Source organism: Indicator indicator, chromosome 40 (genome assembly GCF_027791375.1).
Source record: "Indicator indicator isolate 239-I01 chromosome 40, UM_Iind_1.1, whole genome shotgun sequence".
Taxonomy (NCBI): Eukaryota; Metazoa; Chordata; class Aves; order Piciformes; family Indicatoridae; genus Indicator; species Indicator indicator.
This window is the reverse complement of record NC_072049.1, coordinates 151,331-176,621: the sequence shown is the minus strand read 5'-3', so window position 1 is coordinate 176,621 and position 25,291 is coordinate 151,331. Positions and strand designations below refer to the sequence as shown.

The following is a 25,291-nucleotide window of genomic DNA, read 5'->3' as shown; positions in this document are numbered from 1 at the left end:
AGTGCCATGGTCTGGTTGATTGGATAGGGCTGGGGGATAGGTTGGGCTGGTGGAGCTTGGAGGTCTCTTCCAACCAGCTTGATTCTCTGATTCTCTGAATCTGTGGTTCTCTGAGTCTCTGATTCTCTTAATTCTGTGATTCTCTGAGTCTGTGAGTCTCTGAGTCTGTGAGTCTCTGAGTCTGTGAGTCTCTGATTCTGTGATTCTCTGATTCTGTGAGTCTCTGATTCTCTGTTTCTCTGATTTTATGATTCTCTGATTCTCTGATTCTCTGATTCTCTGATTTTATGTTTCTCTGATTCTCTGATTCTCTGATTTTATGTTTCTCTGATTCTCTGATTTTATGTTTCTCTGATTCTCTGATTCTCTGATTCTCTGATTTTATGTTTCTAATTCCCTGATTCTCTGTTTCTCTGATTCTCCGATTCCTAACCATTCCCCAACCCTCCCCTCAAGCCTTCTCCACCCTAAACACCTCTCTAAAGCCCTTTGGTGTTCTTACTCTGGTTTTTTCGGGGGGGGGTCGGGGCACAGGCTCCCTATTTAATCTACGTGGAGGTCCTGGAGTGCGACAACTTCGACACGGCCAGCGTGCCGGCGCGGATCCCCGAGAACCGCATGCGGAGCACCCGCTCGGCCGAGAGCCTGCCCGAGTGCGGCGCCAGCCCCGAGCAGAGGGCCTGCAGCTTCTCCACCGTCCCCAACTACGACAACGACGACGAGGCCTGGTCCGTGGACGACATCGTGGAGCTGCAGGTGGAGGTGAGCTGCCACGGGCCCCCCCCCCCCCGCCCCGACAGAGAGCTGCCCAGGGGCTGAGGGGGGTTGTAGTGTGGAGAGCTGGCACAGCCCCCCCCTGGCAGAGAGCTGGGCAGGGGCTGAGGGGGGTTGTAGTGTGGAGAGATGGCACAGCCCCTGTGAGAGGGTGCCCAGGACCTCCTTAGGGGCTCAGGGATCAACGTTGTAGTGTGGAGAGATGGCACAGCCCCCCCCTGGCAGAGAGCTGCCCAGGGGCTGAGGGGGATTGTAGTGTGGAGAGATGGCAGAGTCCCCCCTGCCAGAGAGCTGGGCAGGGGCTGAGGGATGTTGTAGTGTGGAGAGATGGCACAGCCCCCCCTGGCAGAGAGCTGCCCAGGGACTGCCCAGGGGCTGAGGGGTGTTGTAGTATGGAGAGCTGGCAGAGTCCCCTGGGAGAGAGCTGGGCAGGGACTCCCTAGGGGCTCAGGGAGTGAGGGGATGTGGTAGTGTGGTGAGCTGGCAGAGCCCCTGTGAGAAGGTGCCCAGGACCTCCTTAGGGGCTCAGGGGTGTTGTAGTGTGGAGAGCTGGCAGAGTCCCCTGACAGAGAGCTGGGCAGGGGCTGCCCAGGGGCTCAGGGATGTTGTAGTGTGGAGAGCTGGCACAGCTCCCCCCTGCCAGAGAGCTGCCCAGGGGCTGAGGGGTGTTGTAGTGTGGAGAGCTGGCACAGCTCCCCCCTGCCAGAGAGCTGCCCAGGGGCTGAGGGGTGTTGTAGTGTGGTGAGCTGGCACAGCCCCCCCCTGCCAGAGAGCTGCCCAGGGGCTGAGGGGTGTTGTAGTGTGGTGAGCTGGCAGAGTCCCCTGCCAGAGAGCTGCCCAGGGGCTGAGGGGTGTTGTAGTGTGGCGAGCTGCCAGGGCCCCCTGTGTCAGTGTGAGCTGAAATTCCCCCCACACCACCAGTAACCAGGCTGGCTCAGTCTGGAAAGCGAACGCCAGCTGTATTGACAAGCAGAATCTACAATCTGTGATGAAGTGCAATGGGTATGTACAAACAGACACAATTCACAACATTTACACATACATACAGGCAACAGAAAGAGCACAGCCAAGCTCCCTTTGCTTCCCCCCAAAGGGGACCTTTCCCAAGGGGCCTCTCTCCCAGGGGCCTCCCCCCCAGACCCCCCTGGCAGAAAAGCAGTTAGGTAGAAGCAAAGAGGCTGTTCACTTAGCTCACCAAGGTCAGTGTGTTATCTTCAGCCAGAAGAGAAGAAGAAAACAGCAGCCAGACAGCCCAGCAAGCTGCCCTGGCTGCAGACTGCCCCACTTTGTTTTGAGCAGTAGTTCTTAAACATTTCTATCTGTCCAGTGGAAGTGTTCAGAACAATCAGTATTTTGCTTTCTTACACCCAGTGGTGACTTATTTACACTCTTCAGCTTTCTCTGCTTGACCTTTGAGAAGAAAAATTAAAAAGGCAGTTTCAAACCATCACAATCCCCCCCCCTCCCCTGGCAGAGAGCTGCCCAGAGACTGCCCAGGGGTTCAGGGGTGTTGTAGTGTGGAGAGCTGGCACAGAGTCCCCTGCCAAAGAGGTGCCCAGGGATCATAGAATCATAGAATCAGTGATTTATTTACATTCTTTTACTTTTCTGCTCTAACTCTGTGGACAGAAATTAAAAGCATAGCCTTAAAAGCATCCCAGGGGAGTAAGGAGGGGATGGAGTGAGACTGGAAGTGGGGAGGTTGAGATTGGATGTCAGGAGGAAGTTCTTCCCCATGAGGGTGGTGAGAGACTGGCAGAGGTTGCCCAGGGAGGTGGTGGTGGAAGCCTCATCCCTGGAGGTGTTTAAGGCCAGGCTGGAGGTGGCTGTGAGCAACCTGCTGTGGTGTGAGGTGTCCCTGCCCATGGCAGGGGGGTTGGAGCTGGCTGAGCCTTGAGGTCTCTTCAAACCCAAACCATTCTGAGGTCCGCATCAGATCTCCATGGGATGAGGAGGTCCCAGGATCAAAGAGCAGTGGGATTCCCATTCCAGCAGCCTCCCATCCCACCTCTCACCCTTTTGCCCTCCCAGCTGCCAGAGATCCACACCAACAGCTGTGACAACATCTCCCAGTTCTCAGTGGACAGCATCACCAGCCAGGAGAGCAGGGAGCCAGTGTTCATCGCTGCTGGAGACATCAGGTGAGGCTGGGCTGGGCTGGGAGCTCAGCTGGGGAAAAGGGAAACCTGTCTGAGAGATTCCCAGAGGGAAAAAAAAAAAACATCTGCAGGGGTTGAGGAAGGGCTGTGCAGACCCTGGGCAGTGGAGGTTGGTGAGAACCCCAAGAGAAGCCTTTGAGACCCTCAGGGCTGCTTCAGTTGCTGGTGGCAAAGCAGCCCTGGCTTGGGCTTTGGGATGAAGTCCTTGAGCTCTGAATTTTGATGGAGGGAGCAGGAGCAGGGAAGTGATGGTGCCCCTGGAGTGGGCACTGGGGAGGCCACACCTGGAATCCTGGGGGCAGGTTTGGGCCAAGCAGGACATTGAGGAGCTGCAGGAGGGCCAGAGGAGGTCAAGGAAGCTGAGGAAGGGTCTGGAGAAGCTGCAGGAGGGCCAGAGGAGGTCAAGGAAGCTGAGGAAGGGTCTGGAGAAGAGGCTGGGGAGGAGCAGCTGAGGGAGCTGGGGGTGGGGAGGCTGCAGAAGAGGAGGCTGAGGGAGACCTCATTGCTCTCTGCAGCTCCTGAGAGGAGGCTGCAGCCAGGTGGTCTCAGGTGACAGGAGAGGAAATAGCCTGAAATTGCCCCAGGGGAGGTTCAGGTTGGCCATGAGGACCAATTTCTGCCCTGCAAGAGTGGTCAGGGACTGGCCCAGGTTGCCCAGGGAGGTAGTGGAGTCTCCATCCCTGGAGGTGTTCAAGAACCCTGTGGCCATGGCACCTGGTGGCTGTGGTGGGGTTGGGTTGATGTTGGCCTGGATGACCTTGGAGGCCCTCTCCAACCCAAACAGTTCTATGATTCCCTTAAGTTCCTTGGCTGGAGCAGGCTGTGGGTGCAGCCTGGTGCCCCCTGCTCACCCCCAGGGCTCTGTGGCTGTGCCTGCAGGAGGAGGCTGTCGGAGCAGCTGGCACACACCCCCACGGCCTTCCGCAGGGACCCCGAGGACCCCTCTGCTGTGGCCCTGAAGGAGCCCTGGCAGGAGAAAGTCAGGTAGGGCTGGGAGGGACACAGCTGCTGGGCTGGGCTGGGCTGGGCTCAGCACTCCCTCGTTTATGGTGGCCTCAACTTTGTGCCCTGCCCCTCCCCGGGGTGGGTGGAGGACAGCTCAGGGTGGATGTGCTGGAGGGGGGAGGAAGTCCATGGCAGATTTGCTGCTCCTGGGTTAGGCTTTGAGGGGCTTTGCCAGGTGTTTTTGGCCACCTTTTACGTCAGGAGAGTTTGGCCTGGCTCAAAATAAACTCAGTTGTGTTCCTGCTCTTGTGTCTCCCACCCCCAAACTGCAGCTTGAGCAAGAAGGATGGAGGTGGGGGGGAGGGAGGGGGAACTGAGCCCCCTCCATTCCCTGCCCTGTTTTGGGGCAGGACCCCACTGGGCTCTATAAACCAAAGGGTGCTCTTGCCCACCCTGGGGGGTTCAGGGAAGGTTAATTCCTGGAGGTGCTGCTGGCTCCAGGGCTGGGTGTGCAGCTCCTGCAGTCCTGGTTCTGCTGCAGTCCCAGCTGGGCATTCCAGAGGCTTCCAGGGCAGGTTCAGTTTGGATAGCAGGAAGAAGTTCTGCACCATGAGGGTAGTGCAACTCTGGAACAGGTTGCCTAGGGAGGTGTTTGAGGCCCCTTCCCTGGAGCTCTTCAAGGTGAGGCTCAACAAGGCCCTGGGCAGCCTGATCTGGTTGGGGCTGTCCCTGCTGACTGCAGGGCTTGGGCTGGGTGAGCTTTGGAGCTCCCTTCCAGCCTGGACCATTCCATGATTCTTGTCCCAGATCTTTGCTGGGAGGAGACCTCTGGGCTGCCCACTGCCTACCTTCCCCATTCCTTTCACTCCCATCCCTGCCTGTTCCCTGCAGGAGGATCCGGGAGGGGTCCCCCTACGGCCACCTGCCCTCCTGGCGCCTGCTCTCCGTCATCGTCAAGTGTGGGGATGACCTCCGGCAGGAGCTGTTGGCATTCCAGGTGCTCAAGCAGCTGCAGGTGAGGAGAGGGGAGAGGGAGCTGCCCTTGGCGGGCAGAGCTGCAGGGGGACACCCTGAGGGATCTTCTGCTTGTCTCCCACAGTCCATCTGGGAGCAGGAGCGAGTCCCCCTCTGGATCAAGCCATACAAGATCCTGGTGATCTCCGCCGACAGCGGCATGATCGAGCCCGTGGTGAACGCCGTCTCCATCCACCAGATCAAGAAGCAGTCCCTGCTCTCCCTGCTGGATTATTTCCTGCAGGAACATGGCAACTACAACACTGAGTCCTTCCTGACAGCCCAGAGGAACTTTGTGCAGAGCTGTGCTGGTTACTGCCTGGTGTGCTACCTCCTGCAGGTCAAGGACAGGTGGGTCTGGAGCTGACTTCCAGCAGGATTGGGCACTGGGGAGGCCACAGCTGCAATCCTGGGGTCAGGGTTGGGCTCCTGACTGCCAGAAGGACTTTGAGGGCTGGAGCAGGGCCAGAGAAGGGCAATAGAGCTGGGGAAGGGTCTGGAGAAGAGGGTGGTGGAGGAGCAGCTGGGGGTGTTCAGCCTGGAGAAGAGGAGGCTGAGGGAGACCTCATTGCTCTCTACAGCTCCCTGAGAGGAGGTGGGAGCCAGGGTGGGGGTTGGGATCTTCTCCCTAGTCTCAGGTGATAGAGGGAGAGGAAATGGCCTGAAATTGCCCCAGGGGAGGTTCAGGTTGGCCATGAGGAACAATTTGTGTCCTGCAGGAGTGGTCAGGGACTGGCCCAGGCTGCCCAGGGAGGTGGTGGAGTCTCCATCCCTGGAGGTGTTCAAGAAACCTGTGGCCATGGCACTTGGGGACAGCGTTTGGTGGCCGTGGTAGTCCAGAGCCAGCCCTGTGCTGGGCTGCATCCAAAGCAGGGAGAGCAGGGAGGGGATTCTGTGCCTCTGCTGAGACCCCACCTGCCCAGGGAGGCTGTGGCTGCTCCCTCCCTGGAGCTGCTGAAGGCCTTGAGCAGCCTGGGCTGGTGGGAGGTGTCCCTGCCCATGGCAGGGGGCCAGAACTGGATGATCCGGAGGGTCCCTTCCAACCCAACCCATTCTGTGACTGTCACTTTGTCCCTGATGGGAAGTTCTCCTTCTGCCCCCAGGCACAATGGGAACATCCTGCTGGATGCAGAGGGCCACATCATCCACATCGACTTCGGCTTCATCCTCTCCAGCTCCCCCAGGAACCTCGGCTTCGAGACCTCTGCCTTCAAACTCACCACAGAGTTTGTGGATGTGAGTGAGGGGGCACAGGGTGGAGAGGGCCCAGAGGTGGTGCCACAGTTGCTGCTGGGTCGCCCAGGGGTGCCCTTGGCAGCTGGCTTGGTGCCTTGTGGAGGTTCTTGGCCACCTCTGCAGCCTCAGCCAAGCTGCTCTTGGGAGCCTGCTGAAGCAGGAGGAGCTCTGTGGGCAGCGAAATTCCCTAAACCCCTCCCTGGTGGCAGTTTCCCTGCCCAGGGCACTTTGTTGCCCTGCAGCTCCTGCACCCTCTGCCCTCCACCCAGGCAGCTTCTCCCTTGCAGGTGATGGGGGGGCTGGATGGGGACATGTTCAACTACTACAAGATGCTGATGCTGCAGGGGCTGATCGCGGCCCGGAAGCACATGGACAAAGTTGTGCAGATCGTGGAGATCATGCAGCAAGGTGAGGACAGGTCCCAGGCCCAGGGCTTGCCCCAGGACTTGTCCAAGGGCTTGTCCCAGGGCTTGCCCCCCAGGGCCACCACGTGTAGGCTGCCCAGAAGTGGCTTGGTGGCCCTCAGCACTTGGAGGGTTGTGAGGTTTGGAGAGCAGCTGGAGAAATTTTGTATCAGGAGAGGCTCTGGTGGGGTCTGGGGTCTGCACAGGGAGCTCCTGGCCCAGGGGAATGGTTGGGGATGCTGTGGGCTGTGGTCCATAAATGCTCCTGGCAAGGTGGTGGCTTCAGGTTGAGTTACCCTGACACCTCCTGGCAGCTCTGGGGACATCCCAGTGCCACAGACCAGCCTCAGAGCCAGTGAGCAGGACATGGCTCTGCTGGATGGAGGCCACCAAACCATCCCAGTGCCACAAACCAACCTCTCAGCCAGTGACAAGGATGTGGAGGCCACCAAAACGTCCCTGGAGGAGGGCAGATCGAGACTGGAGATGAGGAAGAAATTCTTTAGAGTGAGGCTGGGGAGAGCCTGGCACAGGTTGCCCAGGGAGGCTGTGGCTGCCCCTGGAGGTGTTCAGGGCCAGGCTGGATGAGGCCTTGAGCAGCCTGGGCTGGTGGGAGGTGTCCCTGCCCATGGCAGGGGTTTGGAGCTGGGTGGTCTTCAAGATCCCTTCCCACCCACCCCCTTCTGTGAGTGCCTTTAGCAAATCCCGAGGGGGGGGGGATTGACTCTTCCCGATCTCCAAGATCCCTTCCCACCCAACCCCCTTCTAGGACCGAATCCCCCAACCCACCCTCAGAGCCAGCGCCCTAGGGGCACAAGCTCTGCCAGCTGGAGGCCACCCTGCCCTCTGTGTGCCTCCCCCCAGGCTCCCAGCTGCCCTGCTTCCACGGCTCCTCCACCATCCGCAACCTGAAGGAGCGATTCCACATGAACATGACGGAGGAGCAGCTGCAGCTGCTGATCGAGCAGCTGGTGGACGGCAGCATGCGCTCCATCACCACCAAGCTCTATGATGGCTTCCAGTACCTCACCAACGGCATCATGTGAAGGGCCAGCAGCCTCCTCCCTGCCCACCACAGCTCCCTGCCCACCGCCGCGCCCGGCCCCAGCCCCTCCCCCTGCAGCCTGGGTGGAGGAGGTCTGGGTTTGCTCCTCGGTGGTGTGAAGGCTGAGGGTCAGCAGCATCTGGCCAGGACTCCACCGAAAGCAAACTGAGGTAAAAAAAAAAAAACAAACAAAAACCAAACGTGAACAAAAAAACAAACAAACAAACAAACAAAAACCAACCAACAAAGCAAATCCAAACCCAACCTGAAGCAGTGGAAGGAAAACAACAAGAAGCAAAACAACGAGGAGGAGGTCAAACAACAGCAAACAAAACAACAGCAAACAAAACAACAGCAAACAAAACAACAGCAAACAAAACAACAGCAAACAAAACAACAGCAAACAAAACAACAGCAAACAAAACAACAACAAACACAAAACAACAACAAACCAAACAACAACAAACCAAACAACAACAAACAAAACAACAACAAACAAAACAACAGCAAACCACAAAACAACAAACAAAACAACAGCAAACAAAACAACGAACCACAAAACAACAACAAACAACACCAACACAACAACAACGAACCACAAAACAACAAAACAACAACAAAACAACAACAAAACAGCAACAAACCACAACCACCCAACAGCAGCCCCCTGGTGCCACGGAGCAGGCAGTGCCCAACCAGGCGGTGCCCAACCGCTGCCGTGCCAGGGTGGGGGCAGCAGAGCCAGCACAGGGCATGGGGACAGGGGAGCTGCCACCTCCCCCCCCTCAGTATTACCCCCCTGGGGGGCTACAATCTCACGAGTTTAGGACCTGGGGATGCTGGGGGCAGGGGAGAGGCTCAGCAGGGCCTGTGCCCCCCTTCCCCTCCTCCCAACCTTCGGTGTCTGCTGTGACTTGAGCCTTCTGCTGGTACCACTTGAAGGCAGAGGAGGTGAACCCTGGGGGCCCCTCCCTGCATGTCCTCTCCCCCCCTCGGTGTCTCTCAGCTCCCCCTCCCCACCTCAGCCTCTTTCTTTCTTTCTTTCTTGCTCCCCCACACCTCCCCTCCTTAAGGTCCCCTTAGCCCAGCAGCATCCCAAGGCTGGCATGGGCAAGGTTGGGCTCCCTCAGGAGGCTGCTGCCCACCCCGGGGGGGGGCACTGGGGGTGTGTGGGGCAGGGGTGGGGTGGGGGTTTCAGGGCAGCCTCCTGCTCCTTTCCAGCACCTTTTTTTTTTTTTTGTTGTTTTTGACTCTGTTCCAGGCATTTGGGACTGTGAACTTCCTTCCCCCCTTCCCCAGCAATACTTTCTGGCTGCTTTTCTGCCAGGCAGGGGCTGGGTGGCTGCAGTTGGGGTGCTGGGGGCAGTGTTGTATGTGCCCCCTCCCCTACCCCCCAAGTTCCTGGGGAGCCCTGGGCTGGACTTGACCAGGAGAACCTCCAGGATGGGTGGGAGCCTGGGGGTGGCCTTCCAGGGGCACCTCCAGCCCCATGGGGAGGGCAAAATGGAGCCCAACCATTTTAACAACACCCCCTCCCCCAACAAGCACCTGAGCTCTGGGGGGGTCCAGACACCTCCCAGCCTCTTTCTTTGCTTTAAGAGCATTGAGCACTCCTTGCCCCACCCCTGCCCCCCCATGTCCCCCCAGACTGGGCTTATCCTGCTGGTCAGATGGTGACACCTTGCCAGCCCTTGTCCCCTCCTGTAGCTCCCCGTGGCCCCCTCCTCACCCCGTGCTGGCTGGGACACACCCCCCCCCCCCGCCCTCGGCTGCCCTTGGGCTCTTTGTTTAGCACCAATCCTTTGTCCTGTTGATTGTTTAGCATTAAAAAGACCCAAAACTTCTATTTTTAAAGGCTGGCTGCAGTGCCAGAGCTGCCTGGGGGTGTGTGGGGCTGCAATCAGGGTCTGAGGCGGGGGGGGGAGGGTGTCCCCCCCCCTCAAATCATGGTCACAAACAATCATGGGGCTCCTGTGGTGGTGGGGAGAGGGCTTTGGAGCAGCCTTGAAGCCTCTGTTAGGGGAGCAGGGATGGAAGGAGGGGGTGGGGGGGCACTCAGAACCCTTCCATCCCTTTCCCTCTTTCAGGGCAGGACCAACAAGAGTTGTGAAGGGGTAGAAGGGGGAGTGGGGGGCACAGGGGGGCCCCCCCCCGCCCCCTCCCAGGACACTCGTGGGGCCATGTAAGCAAGACAGGGCACAGCAGGGGTTAAACCACTAAAAGTTTAATTAATTAATTGCATTATTACTACAAGAATAAAGGATACCTGAGAGCCTCTTGCAGTGCCCTTACTTTTAACGTAGCAGAATCACAACTCCCCCACCCCCCCCCCCCACTAAAAACAAGTGGATTGCCCCTCCTCAAACCCTCCCCCCCCCGCAAAAAAAAAGACCCCAAACCAACAAAAAAACCCAAACCCTCCCCACACTTGAACAGAAATGGAGCTAAAGGCACTGAAGTGCTTAAAAACCAAGATTACAAAGCAAGGGGTTCTGTGGTTTCTTCTCTTTGTTTCCTTCCTCTAAAATCTGTAGAAACTTTAGGTTCTTCTCTAGTATTAAACAGCATTTACAGCCCCCCCCCCCGGGGTACAGCCAAGGGAGGGAGTGGGGGACACAAACTGGGGAGGGGGCAACACAGAGCTGAGCTGAGGAGACCTTAAGGGGAGGGTGGGGAGGACCTGCTGCTTGCTTTGATTTTTATTGGCTTTAGGCCTTTCTATTCCACCTCCCTCCCCAACCTCTCTGTGTGCTGACTCCACCTGCACTTAAAAAGTCTTCCAAAGGAAGAAATCAAAAGGGGGGTGGGGGGAAGAAATAAAGCAAATAAAAAGAGACCACTCCCCCCCTCCCCCAAACCCTCCCCCACCCAGCAGCAAAATAGCTTCCCCCCAGCCCACAAAAAAAACGGAGGAAAAAACCCCCACCCAAAAAATACCAAACAAAACAAAACACAAAACAAGCCCCAAAATCACAACAGTAGCTTGGTGTTGGTTTGGTTTTTTTTTTTGTTTTTTTTTTTTTTTTTTGTCACTTTTAGTGTATGATAAAACTTTACAGAGAGCTGTTAGAGGTTAGCCACACAAAGACCCTACCCCAAGCACAGAGGCTGAACAGGACAAGGAGAAAGTTTGCTTTTTTCTGGCTGTTTGTTTTTTTTTGTTTGTTTGTTTTTTTTAAGCCCCATCCCCCACCCCACCCCCACCCAACCTCCCTTCCCCCTTGAAGGTGCTGAGAGGGTTGGGGATGATGACAAGGCAGTGGCAGCCCCCATGCAGGTGAGATCCATCCCCACCCCGGCCCCCAGCTGGCTGAGGAGGGAGCTCAGACTGAGCCTGAGCGCTGTGGGAGCTGCTCTGTGCCTGCTGAGGGAGGGGAAAGGGCAGCAGGGGCCCAGCCGGAGCTGGGCAGGAAGGGGAGGGGGTGGCAGTGGGTGGCAGCAGCACCCCCAGGAGCAGCCCCCCTGAGATTCACCACCAGCAGCTCAGTCTGGAAAGGATTCAGCAGCAGTTTTCCCCTCCTCAGGGATTTTCCCTCCCCATGGCTCCTCCACCGGGAGAGCTGCCGGCACCGATCCTGCCAAGGGCACAGGGAGATCCCCCTGGTGCTGCCAGCCTTGGCCTTGTGCTGAGCTCACCCAGAGGCCTCCTTCCGCCTTCTCTTGTTGCTCTGCCAAAGGAAAAGCTCTTCCTCCTCCTCCTCCTCCTGGGGCACGCTGCCAGCTGGGGCCCCGAGCGTGGCGGTCCCGGGGCACGAAGCCACCTTGGGTTAGTGCAAGTGACAAAGGGACCTCTGGCAGGAGCCAAGGAGGGGCTGGGGCACCTCTGGGGTGATGGAGCCTGGCCAGGAGGCTGGAGCTGGCATCCCCCAGCAGACGCAAAAGAAGTAACATTCAAAGGGGGCAGGAAAAGCAAAAGAAAACCCAAAAGGTGGAATTTGCTGTGAGGTCATCATCAGCACAGCTGCCACTGTCCTGCCAGGGAGGTGTCCCCCCTGGGCCCCAGGCTCCGGTTGGGCTTCCCTTCCGGTGCGGCACAGCCCGGACCCAGCCCCACGGTGCCAGAGGGGAGCTGGTGCCAGGGTCAGCAGGGTGGCTGTGGGCTGGGAGGAGTCATTCTCCCATCCTCATCCCCACGGGAGGGAGGCCACTGGGGTCACCTCCCCGCGTGCGGACAGAGCAGCAGGCAGTGACCCAACCCCTGGGGCTCCTCGGGCACAGGGCAGCAGGTCCAGGCTCTGCCCTTCCTCTCCTGTACAGCAGCAGCCAAAGCCCTGCCCTCCTCCAGCTCCTGCCCTCAGACCAGGGTGGGCAGGAAGGGTCAGGGGGTGGCCGTGGGTGGCTGCCCACTGCTCACCCCCAGTCCAGCAGGGCACACAGAGCCAGGCCGGACGGTGCCACCCAGGTCCTCCTCTCTTCGCAGCTCCTTCACCCTGCCCAGGAGGAGGGAGGGAGGGAGGCAGGAAGGGGCAGCCTGGGCGGGCACCGGCAGCCGCTGGCAGCAGCAGCAGCAGCAGCAGCCCAGGGCTCTGTGCCGATTATTTACAGGCCTGGCGGCCCCGGGCGTGCCAGGGCCTAGTTGTCAGGGCTGGCATTCTGGCGGGCACGGATGAAGGCCATGCCGTGGGTACGGAAATGTGTCTTGAGGTTGAGCTGGCTGTCGAAGCCGCGGCCGCACACCTTGCACGACAGTTTGCCGTCGGCCGCCGGCTGGGCGCCACCCTCCAGGGGGCTCCTGGGCCCCGGCTCCTCCGGCTCGGCCGTGCCCTTCTTCTTCTTGTGGGTGATGAAGCGATGCCGGTTGAGGGAGACCTGGGAGGTGAAGCAGAGGCCGCACTCGCGGCACTGCTGGGAGCTGTCGTCAGTCCGGTGCTGGGGGATGTGCTCCTGGAAGTCTGCGGCGCTGCTGGCCAGGTAGCCACACTTGCGGCAGCGGAAGGGAGCCTTGCGCTCGCCCCTGGGGGTCTTGGAGGGGGGGGTGGTGCTGTCGGGCTCCTCGCTGCAGGAGTCGCCCTCGTCCGAGGAGAGCCTCCGCTTGCGGCCGGGCACCTGCGGGACGGCCCCGGGCAGCTTTGCTGGGGAAGGGAGCAGCTCCCGGCACGGCACAGCACAGCCTGCTCCCAGCACAGCCTGCCCCTGGTACTGCCCAGCCTGCCCCTGGCACCGCCCAGCCTGCCCCTGGTACTGCCCAGCCTGCCCCTGGCACTGCCCAGCCTGCCCCTGGTACTGCCCAGCCTGCTCCCAGTACTGCCCAGCCTGCCCCTGGCACCGCCCAGCCTGCCCCTGGTACTGCCCAGCCTGCTCCCAGTACTTCCCAGCCTGCCCCAGGCACTGCCCAGCCTACCCGCAGGCACTGCCCAGCCTGCCCCCTGGCACTGCCCAGCCTACCCCTGGTACTGCCCAGTCTGCTCCCAGTACTGCCCAGCCTGCCCCCGGCACTGCCCAGCCTGCCCCTGGCACTGCCCAGCCTGCTCCTGGCACTGCCCAGCCTGCTCCCAGCACAGCCTGCCCCCGGCACTGCCCAGCCTGCCCCTGGTACTGCCCAGTCTGCTCCCAGTACTGCCCAGTCTGCTCCCAATACTGCCCAGCCTGCTCCCAGTACTGCCCAGCCTGCCCCAGGCACTGCCCAGCCTACCCGCAGGCACTGCCCAGCCTGCCCCTGGCACCGCCTGCCCCCGGCACTGCCCAGCCTACCCCTGGTACTGCCCAGCCTGCCCCAGGCACTGCCCAGCCTACCCCTGGTACTGCCCAGCCTGCTCCCAGTACTGCCCAGCCTGCCCCAGGCACTGCCCAGCCTACCTGCAGGCACTGCCCAGCCTGCCCCCTGGCACTGCCCAGCCTACCCCTGGTACTGCCCAGTCTGCTCCCAGTACTGCCCAGCCTGCCCCCGGCACTGCCCAGCCTGCCCCAGACACTGCCCAGCCTGCCCCCGGCACTGCCCAGTCTGCTCCCAGTACTGCCCAGCCTGCCCCAGGCACTGCCCAGCTTGCCCCAGGTACTGCCCAGCTTGCCCCAGGCACTGCCCAGCCTGCCTCAGGTACTGCCCAGCCTGCCCCAGGCACTGCCCAGCTTGCCTCAGGTACTGCCCAGCTTGCCTCAGGCACTGCCCAGCCTGCTCCTGGCTTTCCCAGAGAGCTCCTACAGCTACAGGCCCCAAGAGCTCTGCCCCTGCCAGCAACCCTGCCCTAGGGGATCCCACAGCAGCCTCTGACCGCGGAGAATCCCAGACTGGGTTGGGTTGGGTTGGGCTGGGTTGGGTTGGACTGGGTTGGGCTGGGTTGGGCTGGGTTGGGTTGGGAGGGACCTTAGAGCTCAACCAGCTCCAACCCTATGGCCTTGCCCTGGCCACACCTTCAACCCTTTGTGCCCTCTGTGAGCCCCCCGAGGGACCCCCCGGGCTGGTACCTGGGCGGTGCCGGTCCCTATCCGGGCGATGACGACCTCCTGGCTCTTGGCCTGGTCGGTCACCTTGATCCCATGCCGCACCTGGATGTGCTTCTCCAGGATGAGTCGGCTGCTGAAGGTCCTTTTGCCCTCTGTGCAGTACCTGCAGGGCCAGAGCAGAGAGGTGATGAAGGTCCACAGCCAGCAGCTGAGTCCTGAGCCTGCTGCAGCACAGCCAAGCAGCTGCCAAGCCCTGGCTGCCCTGGGAAGCTGGTTCTGGCTTCCTGACCCCTCAACTCGAACCACAAAGGTGCTCAAACAGGGTCCACAAGAGGGGAAAAATCCCTGAGGCCTTCCTGGCACCTCCTCCTTCCCCACCATAGGATTGCTTGGGTTGGAGAAGACCTCCAAGGTCATCCAGGCCAACATCAACCCAACCCCATCATGGGCAGCAAAGCCTGGCCCCAAGTGCCATAGCCACAGGTTCCTTCAACACCTCCAGGGATGGGGACTCCACCACCTCCCTAGGCAGCCCGGGCCAGACCCTGACCACTCTTGCAGGACACAAATTGTTCCTCATGGCCAACCTGAACCTCCCCTGGGGCACCTTGAGGCCATTTCCTCTCCTTCTATCACCTGAGACTAGGGAGAAGATCCCAACCCCCACCCCCACCTCCCTCCAACCTCCTGCCTCAACCATCTGTAGGTTTAACCCCCCCAGCCCTACCACCACAGCTCGACTGGGGGACACCAAGGTCTCCCCAGCAGGAAGCAGACCCTGCCCTGGGCAGAGGGTGCTGAGGTACCTGCAGGGGTAGACTCTCTTGATCCCTTCGTGGTTGACCCTGACGTGGCGGCGCAGGCTGGGGGCAGAGCAGAAGGAGCGCTCGCACAGGTGGCAGGGGAACTTCTTCACTGACTGCAAAGAGAGAGCCAGGTGGGCACCCAGGCCCCAGCAGGGCCTCTGGAGTGCCTGGAGAAGCTGCACGTGGGAAGCCAGAGCAGATTTCATCCTTTTCTTGCCCACCCCTCTCTGCTCCCAGTGGGTTAGGAGCAGCTGATCTCTGCTGTCCACATCCCTGCTCCCCAGAACTTCAACACTGGTGCTGGGGGAGGATGTCCAGATGCAGCAGATCATGGAATCATGGAATGGGTTGGGTTGGAAAGGACCTCAAAGACCATCCAGTTCCAACCCCCCTGCCATGCCCAGGGACACCTCCCACCAGCCCAGCTTGCTCAAGGCCTCATCCAGCCTGGTCCTGAACACCTCCAGGGAGGGGACAGCCACAGCCTCCCTGGGCAACCTGTGCCAGGCTCTGCCCAGCCTCACTCTCAACAATTTCTTCCTCATCTCCACTCTCAATCTCTCCTCTCCCAGCTCAAAGCCATCATCCCTCAGCCTGGCACTCCCAGCCCTTGTCCAAAGTCCCTCCCCAGCTCTCCTGGAGCCCCTTCAGGTACTGGAAGGTTACTCTGAGGTCTCCCTGGAGCCTTCTCTTCTCCAGGCTGAACAGCCCCAGCTCTCCCAGCCTGCTCCATAGGGGAGGTTCCTCCATCCTCTGCTCGTCTTGGTGGCCTCTCTGGACCTGCTCCAACACTTCTGTGACTGTATTCACCCCCAAGAGCCTGGGACAGCTCTGAAGGAAGCTCAAGGCTCGCTCTGATATTTCTTCCATGCCCTCCTTGCCTGCACCAAGTGACCTTCCAAGGCCCTTTCCGACCAGCCGCATTCCACCACTCAGCTACTGGCAGGCAGCTCTGAGGCCCCAGCGAGGAACCCAAAGGTGCTGCCCTGCTGCTCTGTGCCATTCCCAAGGAGAGCTGGAGGCCCTGAGGCTCTCTCCTCACCTTGCCATGGTCCTTCTTCATGTGTGCCACATACTCATCACGCTCAGGGAACCAGGAGTGGCAGACGCCGCAGGTCCAGCCACTGCCCTTGGACTTGTTCCCTGCCTTGCGCTGGAAGCGACTCCGCTTGGCCTTGCGCAGCTCCGGGGAGCTGGGGGGGTCGTCCTCCTCCGAGGAGGATGAGGACTCCTCCGAGATCTTGGACACTGGAGTCTCCACAGGCTCCTGCTTGGGGGTCAGCAGGATGGTTGCCTTCTTTGCCAGGTCCTCCTTGGGCTTCTGGGGCTGGTGAGTGTTCTGCAGGGCCGAGAGCAGGCTGTTGGCAGCTGTCTCCTTTCAGACAGGCCCAGGCTGGCTTGGGTTGGAAGGGAGCTCAAAGCTCAGCCAGCTCCAAACCCCTGCCACGGGCAGGGACACTTCCCACCTGCCCAGGCTGCTCAAGGCCTCATCCAGCCTGGCCTTGAACACCTCCAGGCAGGAGGCAGCCACAGCCTCCCTGGGCAACCTGTGCCAGGCTCTCCCCAGCCTCACTGCGCAGAACTTCCTCCTGATGTCCAACCTAAATCTCCCTGTGGTAGTTTTAGGCTGCACCTGCTCCATTGCTCCTGATCCTATCACCCCAAGGCCTCCCCAGCTCTCCCGGAGCCCCTTCAGGTTCTGGAATTCTGCTCTAAGGTCTCCTTGGAGCCTTCTCTTCTCCAGCCTGAACCACCCCAACTCCCTCAGCCTGTCCCTGTGGCTGAGCTTCTCCAACCCTCTGCTGATCTTCGTGGCCTCCTCTGAAACACCCTCCAGCAGCTCCACATCTCTCTTACGACCTGGCAGACCTCAGAAACCTCTGGTGAAGGACACTTTTCAGCCACGAGCAGGGAGGGGTTGTGCAGGGGGGCAGCCAGCTGGGGGGTACCTTGAGGTGCTCCAGCATTGTGCGCTTCTGGGCGAAGAGCAGAGGGCAGTCAGGGCACTTGAAGACGCTGACTCGCTGGTTGAGGAGGTGCTGGTCGAAGTGGGAGGAGAGCAGGGGCTTGTGGGTGAAGACTGTGTCACACATGGCACACTTGTAAATCATCCTGTGGGAGGGAAGAGCACCACTGCTGCTGGGCATCTGCAGGAGCTTGGTTGGCAGAAGCCTTCTGGCAGTCCCTGGCCCAGGCTGACCCACGGCGAGGGATGGGGAAGTGAAAAGGAGCTGAGTGCAGCTCCCCCCCTGCCCACATCCCACCCACTGAGGCTGCTCCCAGATCCTGAATCAGAATCATGGAATCACTTTGCCTGGAAGAGGTCTTTAAGCTCCTGGAATCCAACCCTTGACCCAGCACTGCCCCAGCACCACCAACCCACAGCCCTCAGCACCACAGCTCCAGGGCTTTGAAACCCCTCCAGGGATGGAGACTCCACCACTGCCCTGGGCAGCCTGGGCCAGGCCTGGACAACCCTCAAGGGGCAGAAATTGTTCCTCATGGCCAACCTGAACCTGCCCTGGGGGCAACCTAAGGCCATTCCCTGGTGAGGTCTGTCAGGACCCAGCCCACCAGGCCACTCACTTGGACTGCTGGTTGCTGAAGCCGGGGTGCTGGGTGTAGACGTGGGCATGGGCACTGGGGGCCGACTTGAATGCCATGGGGCAGATGGGGCACTTGTGGAACACCTCACAGTGGGAGGTCTGGATGTGGGACTTGATGGAGTTGACTCCTCCGAAGACCACAGCGCAGCTGGGACACCTGAGGGGAGCAGGAGAGCAGTGAGGGACCAGAGGCTGAGGGGAGCTCAGCACCACTGCAGGCACCGCCGCACAGAAGCACAGAACTGGCAGGGCTGGAAAGGGACCCCAAGGCTCAGCCAGTTCCAACCCCCCTGGGAAGGGACCCCAAGGCTCAGCCAGTTCCAACCCCCCTGGGAAGGGACCCCAAGGCTCAGCCAGTTCCAACCCCCCTGGAAGAGACCCCAAGGCTCAGCCAGTTCCAACCCCCCTGGAAGGGACCCCAAGACTCAGCCAGTTCCAACCCCCCTGGAAGAGACCCCAAGGCTCAGCCAGTTCCAACCCCCCTGGAAGGGACCCCAAGACTCAGCCAGTTCCAACCCCCCTGCCATGGCCAGGGACACCTCCCACTGGAGCAGGTTGCTCAGAGCCACATCCAGCCTGGCCTTAAACACCTCCAGGGATGAGGCTTCCACCACCTCCCTGGACAACCTGTGCCAGTCTCTCACCACCCTCCTGGGGAAGAATTTCCTCCTGACATCCAATCTGAACCCTGACACCCCACAAAGTCCCTCCCCAGCTTCCTTGTAGCCCCCTTCAGATACTGGATACATCAAGATCTAACAGCAGAGAGAAAGCAGAGCACAAGGACCCAGGGTCTGCTCCTGTCCCAACAGACACCAGGATCCAAACCAGCTCTGGGAGGGCTCCAGTTTGGAGCAGTAAGTCCTGCCCAGTGCTGGTGGATCCAGGGCCCAGGCAGCTCATCAGGAGGAGCAGAGATTGTAGAGTCTGCTGCTGCAAGCCAGGACTGAGGGGCCAGAATCAGAGAATCATGGAATGGTTTGGGCTGGAAGGGACCTTTAAGATCATCAGGTCCAACCATCAGCCCAGCACCACCAATTCTGGTGCTAAACCATGGCCCTCAGCACCATATCTACAGCTCTTTGAAAACCCTCCAGGATGAGGACTCCACCACTGCCCCGGGCAGCCTGGGACAGGTGTTGGCAACCTTTCCAGTGAGGAAGTTTCTTCTAATCTCCAGCCCAAACCTCCCCTAGGGCAACTTGAGGCCATTTCCTCTTGTCCTGTCCCTTGTTCCCTGGGAGAAGAGCCCAACCCCCCCCTGGCTCCAGCCTCCTCTCAGGGAGCTGTAGAGAGCAATGAGGTCTCCCTCAGCCTCCTCTTCTCCAGGCTGAACCCCCCCAGCTCCCTCTGCTGCTCCTCAGCCCCAGAGGTTCTCCAGACCCTAAGGTGCCAGGAGGAGGAAAAATCTTAGATTCATGGAATGGTTTGGATTGGAAGGGACCACAAAGATCATCCAGTTCCAACTCCCCTGCTAATTCCAGTGCCAACCCACACTGCTAATTCCAGTTCCAACTTCCCTGCTAATTCGAGTTCCAACCCGCCCCCCAATTCCAGTTCCAACCCCCCCTGCTAATTCCAGTTCCAACCCCCCCTGCTAATTCCAGTTCCAACCCCCTGCTAATCCAGTCCAACCCCCTGCTAATTCCAGTTCCAATCCCAATTCCACCCCCCTGCTAATTCCAGTTCCAACCCCCCTGCTAATTCCAGTTCCAACCCCTCCTGCTAATTCCAGTTCCAATCCCTCCTGATAATTCCAGTTCCAACCCTCCTGATAATTCCAGTTCCAACCCCTCCTGCTAATTCCAGTTCCAACCCCTCCTGCTAATTCCAGTTCCAACCCCTCCTGATAATTCCAGTTCCAACCCCTCCTGATAATTCCAGTTCCAACCCCTCCTGATAATTCCAGTTCCAACCCCTCCTGCTAATTCCAGTTCCAACCCACCTGCTAATTCCAGTTCCAACCCCTCCTGATAATTCCAGCTCCAACCCCCCCTGCTAATTCCAGTTCCAACCCCTCCTGCTAATTCCAGTTCCAACCCCCCCCGCTAATTCCAGTTCCAACCCCTCCTGCTAATTCCAGTTCCAACCCCCCCTGCTAATTCCAGTTCCAACCCCTCCTGATAATTCCAGATCCAAACCCCACTGCTAACTCCAATTCCACCCCCTCTGCTAATTCCAGTTCCAACCCCCCCTGCTAATTCCAGTTCCAGCCCCTCCTCCTAATTCCAGTTGCAACCCCCCCTGCCGATTCCAGTTCTAAACCTCCTGCTAATTCCAGTTCCCATTCCCCCTGCCAATTCCAACTCCTCTGCCAATTCCAGTTCCAACCCCCCCTGCCAATTCCAGTTCCAACCCCTCCTGCTAATTCCAGTTCCAACCCCCCCTGCTAATCCCAGTTCCAACTCCCCTGCCAATCCCAGTTCCAGCCCCCTGGGGCTCGGTGGTTGGCAGCTGGAGCAGTTCTGGGGTTCGCCCTCGGCCCCGCGCCGCGGTGCAGCAGGCACACAACCTCCTCCCCACCTGCAGGCTGGGAGCCCAGCACGGCCCTGGGGTGCTGGGTGTCCCTGGGGGGGCCTACCTGTAGCCCACCCTGCGGGAGAAGTGCAGGCAGGACTCCTTCAGGTGAGCCTCGAAGTTGGCCAGCAGGAAGTTGCCGCCGCACTCGGGGCAGACGTGGGGAGGATGATTTTTGTGCATCCTCTGGTGGGCGTTGAAGCTGCAGCGGTTGGCCATGATCATGGGACAGGTGGTGCAGACCTGGGGGAGAAGAGCTCTGCTGAGACCCCACCTGGAGCACTGCGTCCAGTTCTGGAGCCTCTGTTCCAAGAGGGATTGTGGAGGTGCTGGAGGGTGTCCAGAGAAGGGCCACGAGGAGGAGCAGAGGGCTGGAGCTGCTCTGCTGTGAGGACAGACTGAGAGAGTTGGGGCTGTGCAGGCTGGAGAAGAGAAGGCTCTGAGGTGACCTTCTTGTGGCCTTCCAGGATCTGAAGGGGGCTACAAGAAAGCTGGGGAGGAACTTTTGAGGGTGTCAGGGAATGATAGGACTGGAGGGAATGGAACAAAGCTGGAAGTGAGGAGATTCAGACTGGATGTGAGGAAGAAGTTCTTCCCCATGAGAGTGGTGAGAGCCTGGAATGGGTTGTCCAGGGAGGTGGTGGAGGCTCCATCCCTGGAGGTGTTTAAGGCCAGGCTGGATGAGGCTCTGGCCAGCCTGATCCAGTGTGAGGTGTCCCTGCCCATGGCAGGGGGGGTTGGAACTGGATGAGCCTTGTGGTCCCTTCCAACCCTGACTGGTTCTAGGATTCTAAGAGCACCACAGAAGCTTATCCTGGCACCTCCCCACCCATCCAAGAGGACCTCTTCAGCCAGGGGATGGAGCAAGGACCTGTGGTGCTGCCAGGGAGGGGCAGTGGTGCCAGGGCTCTGCAGGACAGCAGTGAGGAGAGGCCTCCAAGCAGGAAGCTGCTCCCCTCTGCAGCAGCAGAGCTGCAGTAGCTGCCTCTGACCCCTGTCCTGGCTGCAGAAGCAGCTCCCAAGCAAACAGAGCCACCAGGAAACACCAAATTCCATCTGTGAGGGGGCAGCCAAGGGGGCTGAAGGTCTCTGGATGAAGGGGAAGGTGAGGCCATGCCACAGAGAGGACCTCTGTGGACCTCCTTGCTTTTGAAAGGTTGATCCTGAGCAGACTCAATCCTGCTGGATGCTGCCTGCCCTGACAGACCAGGATCTCAAGGTGGAAATAACCCCCCCCAGGACACTTCCCTGGTCTCTCCAGCCTCCATCTGTGCTCCACGCCAGGGAAAGAGGAAGCAGCACCCACAGGTGCCAGCAGGCAGGGCCCCAGTGCCCAAGGGCACCTCACACCCTGGTTCCTCACCTCAGGGCAGCTCCATTGCCTGCCAGCGACCAACCTGCCCTCCACACAGAGCCACCTGGGCAAGAACCCAACCCCAGCTCCTGCCCTCTTCTCCCTGCAGGAGTTTTCAGTCTGGGGGACTCGGGTGTGTAGCAGCAGGCACTGCCTAGGTCATGTCTGGAGAGCCAGGGAAGGGTTGGGTTGGGTGAGACCTCTGAGATCATGGAGAACAACCCTGTCCCCTGCACTGCCAGGTCAGCACCAAACCATGACCCTCAGCACCACATCTCCACAGCTTGGAAGCCCCTTCAGGGAAGGGGACTCCACAACTGGAATCGTCCAGGGGCTTAACAACCCTCAAGGGGCAACCTGAGGGTTCCTTCCCTCAGCTGCTCCTCCCCAGCCCTCTTCTCCAGACCCTTCCCCACCTCTCTTGCCCTTCTCTGGCCCTGCTCCAGCCCTCCAAGTCCTTCTGGCACTCAGGAGTCCAACCCTGAGACCAGCATTGCAGCTGTGGCCTCCCCAGTGCCCATTGCAGGGGCACAATCCCTGCCCTGCTCCTGCTGGCAGCACCATTGCTGCTCCCTGCCAGGCTGCTGCTGCCCTTCTTGCCCACCTGGGCATCCCCTGGCTCCCCTCCAGCTGCTGGCACCAACCCCCCCAGGGCCTTCCCCACAGGGCAGTTTCCAGCCTGGAGCCTCCCTGGGGTTGCTGTGAGCCAAGGGCAGGATCTGAACTCTCTGAGTGCTGCAGTGGTGCTGAGTGCTCCTCTGCCTTCTCCTTTGGGGCCAGTCCAGGAGCTTCTCCCCCAGCTTCAGGAGAAGTGGCCCCGGAGGACTGAACCTCCTCTTCCTCTCCCCTTCCTCACTCCCTTCCAGCAGGTGCCAGCCCAGGCAGTGAAGACTCAGCCTCCTTCCTTCAGCATGGGCACTTTCCAGGGCACCTCCTCCTTCTCCTCCAATGCATGGCATCCCCTGGCTCCACAGCTTCTCCCCCGGGGGCTGCCTACCCCAACCTGGCCAGCCGTGGCCCAGGCTCAGTGAGCCCTTGGCAGGGGGGATATTGGGAGCTTGGTGAACCTCACCCCACTGCCCTCACCCCATGGATCCTCCTGCAGCCCCAGGGCCACTTTGCTGCCTCTCCCCAGCCCACCCCTCTTCCACTCCCCACCTACCGTGCTGCTGGCGCTGCCCCCGGCCCCAGCCTGCTGGAAGTGCGCCGCCAGCCCAGCTTTGTCCTTGCACTGCTCCTTGCACTCCAAGCACCTGAAGCAGCTGTAGCTGCTCTGCTCGAAGCTGTTGCTCAGGGGCAGGACCGGCAGGTCCTGGGCCCCGTTGGCCGCGCTCAGGGCCTCCTGCGCCACGCCGGCGGCGGCGACCTTGCCGGCGGGGAGGGAGGCGACGGAGAGCAGGGGGGTGATGTCCGGCTGGCCGATCATCTGCTCCAGGGCGATCGGCCTCATCACCAGGTGCGAGCACTGCATCACCAGCCCCTTGTCCTTGTGCTCGCGGGCGTGCAGCAGCAGGCTGCACTTGTTGAAGAAGACCAAGCGCTTGGTGCAGTGGTTGCAGGTGACCTCGATCCGCATGCTGCGGCGGTCGTAGTGCCGCGCCAGGCTCTGCTCCAGCGCGAAGGAGTCGCCGCACTCCAGGCAGCGGTAGCCGAAGGGCGGCAGGGCCAGGCCGGCGTCGGCCGGAGGGCTGAGGTTGGGTTTGTAGGTGGGCAGAAGGTTCTTGCCGTTGAGGATCTTGTTGAAGGCCTCCACCAGGCTGGATTGGCTGCGGGAGATGACGGTGCCGGCGACCGCAGGGGAAGGCTTCTGCGGCTGCACCATCACCACCGCGGCGCCGTTGACCTTCTGGTGGGCGCCGGCGGTGGTCTGCGCCGCAGGGCTGGCGTTGGTCCTGGCGTCGGCCTTGGGCAGGGTCTGTGGCACCAGGTTGATGATGTTCTTGGACACGGCCTTGCCCGGCTTGGCCGGCAGCACCACGGATTTCTGCTGGGCCACGCTGGCGGCGATCAGCATGGCACTGCTGGCGCTCTGGATGGTGGAGACCGGCAGGACGGTGCCCTTCAGCTTGGTGCCGTTGCCCAGTTGGACGCTGACGATCTTGGGGCCCTCGATGGCTTTCAAGGGGCTGGAGAGTTCGGTTTTGTCCTTGGGCACCTCCAGAGTGATGCCTTCCTCCTTCTCCGACGCCGAGAAGCTGGTGACGTCCAGGGAGGTCTCCTGAGAGCTCTGCTCGCTTGGTCCCTTGGTGGAACCTGGCTCTGAGTCCGAGGAGACCCTGGTCACGGTCCGGGTGATGCTGCCACAGGAGGTTTTGATGGTTTTAATCCTCACCTTCAGGGGCCGTGAGGAATTGGAAGGGGAATTGTTGTTGTTGTCTTCCTCCTCCTCCTCTTCCTCAGCGCTGGACATACTCTGGGGGCTTCCCATCGACTTCTCCAGGACTTCCTGCTCCTCTTTGAGGGTGATGGTGTCCAGCTGCTTCGGAGAAGTGGGGAGCCTGGGGCTCTGCACCACGGGGGAGGAAGGCTTGAAGAAGTGCTCCCGGGGGCTGGCCGGTGACTGTTTCACCTCGGGAAGGTTGCTGCTGTCCAGGTTTGGGTCTGAGCCAGGCCAGGAGGCCATGGGGGAATCATCGGTGGAGTAGCGAACGGTGACCGACTTGAGGTGATCCAAGGGACTGTCCCCCAGGGCTGCAGCCAACCCCTTGGGACTGGCTTCACGTCCAACCTCCTCCGAGTCAGACTCCTCCTTCTTGACGCAGGGGACGGTGGCCGGGGACCCATTCGCCCCCCCCGGCTGGCTGCTGGTGAAGGGCTGGGGGAAGGCTGGGGGCAGGCTCTCGGTGCCCTCTCCCATGGGCTCTTTGCAGTCCAGGGAGGGGGTGGGCGATGGGGAGAGCGAGGGCACGGCCAGGCCCTTCTCCTTGGCCTTGCAGTCCCGGGGCCTGTCGATCAGGTTGGCAGCGTTGTCTTCGTTGGGGTCGGGGCTAAAGTGGGAGAAGATATCCAGAGCCTTGGGGCCTTTCTCCTTGGCCCAGCACTCCCCGTTGGAGGAGGCCACGGCTTCCACGGGCCTGGGGGTGGGGGACCTGGGGATCTCGGCGGCCCCGAAGCCATTCTGCAGCAGGCGGGGCCCCAGCAGGTGCCCGTCCTTGGCACGGCCGTCCAGGCCCTCCAGCTGCTCGGGGCAGACGGTGTTCTTCACGATGACGCTGACGGCGGTGATGTCCGCGTGGGGCAGCCCGTGCTCGGCAGGCCCTGGCTCCCCGGGCACCTGCTTGATGTGGGCATCGGCCTCCTCGTGGCCGGAGCGGATGGCCTCGTTGGTGTCGATGTCAGGGATGTCGAAAGCTGCCAGCAGGTCGTCGAAGTCTGGGGTCTTCATGTCACCCATGGTGGGCGAGGGGGCAGAGGCTGCGAGGGGAGCAGAGGGCAGCGTTAGCGGCGAGACCTGGGCACGGGGAGGGGGTGGTGGGTGGGGGGGTGGGAGCCAGCAGAGGCACGGAGCAGAGACAGGAATGGGAACTTGCTTCACCCCAGCCCCAAGCCAAGCACCAAATCCCCTTTGAAGCCCAGCCTGGAGCCCCTGGGGCAAAGCCCAAGGCTCCTCCTGGCCTTTCCTGCCGCGTTTGGGTGCGGATCGGTGTCTGATCCCCAGCCAGCAGGGCAGAGCTCGGAAGAATCCTGGTGCCCTGGCAGAGAGGTCAGAGACAGAAGGGGGCAGCCTGGCAAGGAGAGCTCTGCTCCTGCTCCCAGGCCTGGAGGAAGGGCAGAAGATGAGGAACCACCAGGCAGGCCAGAGGGCTGCAGGGAGAGCCAAAGCCTGCCCTGGACCTGTCCTTGCCCCCAACACCAGCAGGGCCTCCCCAAGGCCAGCCCCATGAGGAAGGCATCCAGATGGCAGGGAGACGACTCAGGTAAGAGGGCAGGAAGATGTGGGCTGAGGATTGAAGGATAAAGGACCAGGGGAGGCTGAAGGGAGACACAGCAACAGGTTTGCAAACATGGCTGTGGGGAGACAAAGGGAATCCAGGGAATTGCATCCCTGCC

The 25,291-nt window shown here is 60.5% G+C and overlaps 2 protein-coding genes across 2 annotated transcripts in view; one reads left to right on the top strand and one right to left on the bottom strand.

The window, feature by feature from the left end:
- Positions 1 to 7,948, top strand: part of PI4KB (phosphatidylinositol 4-kinase beta) — a 31,610-nt gene extending 23,662 nt beyond the window's left edge. Inside the window, exons 5-12 of the mRNA XM_054397027.1 lie at positions 535 to 762; positions 2,806 to 2,915; positions 3,813 to 3,917; positions 4,770 to 4,893; positions 4,978 to 5,243; positions 5,996 to 6,128; positions 6,416 to 6,536; positions 7,397 to 7,948. Of these exons, the coding sequence (XP_054253002.1) occupies positions 535 to 762; positions 2,806 to 2,915; positions 3,813 to 3,917; positions 4,770 to 4,893; positions 4,978 to 5,243; positions 5,996 to 6,128; positions 6,416 to 6,536; positions 7,397 to 7,578 (1,269 nt within the window). The 3' untranslated portion in view covers positions 7,579 to 7,948. The remainder of the gene's footprint in view (positions 1 to 534; positions 763 to 2,805; positions 2,916 to 3,812; positions 3,918 to 4,769; positions 4,894 to 4,977; positions 5,244 to 5,995; positions 6,129 to 6,415; positions 6,537 to 7,396) is intronic.
- A 4,201-nt stretch (positions 7,949 to 12,149) lies between these two features.
- On the bottom strand, positions 12,150 to 24,635 carry ZNF687 (zinc finger protein 687). The gene is made up of 8 exons (XM_054396917.1): positions 22,404 to 24,635; positions 19,952 to 20,130; positions 17,351 to 17,527; positions 16,714 to 16,876; positions 15,807 to 16,103; positions 14,765 to 14,877; positions 13,980 to 14,121; positions 12,150 to 12,623 (listed from the first exon to the last, which is right to left on the bottom strand). The coding sequence occupies exons 1-8, from the start codon at positions 24,633 to 24,635 to the stop codon at positions 12,150 to 12,152; spliced, it is 3,777 nt and encodes a 1,258-aa protein (XP_054252892.1).
- Between the last annotated feature and the right edge of the window lie 656 nt (positions 24,636 to 25,291).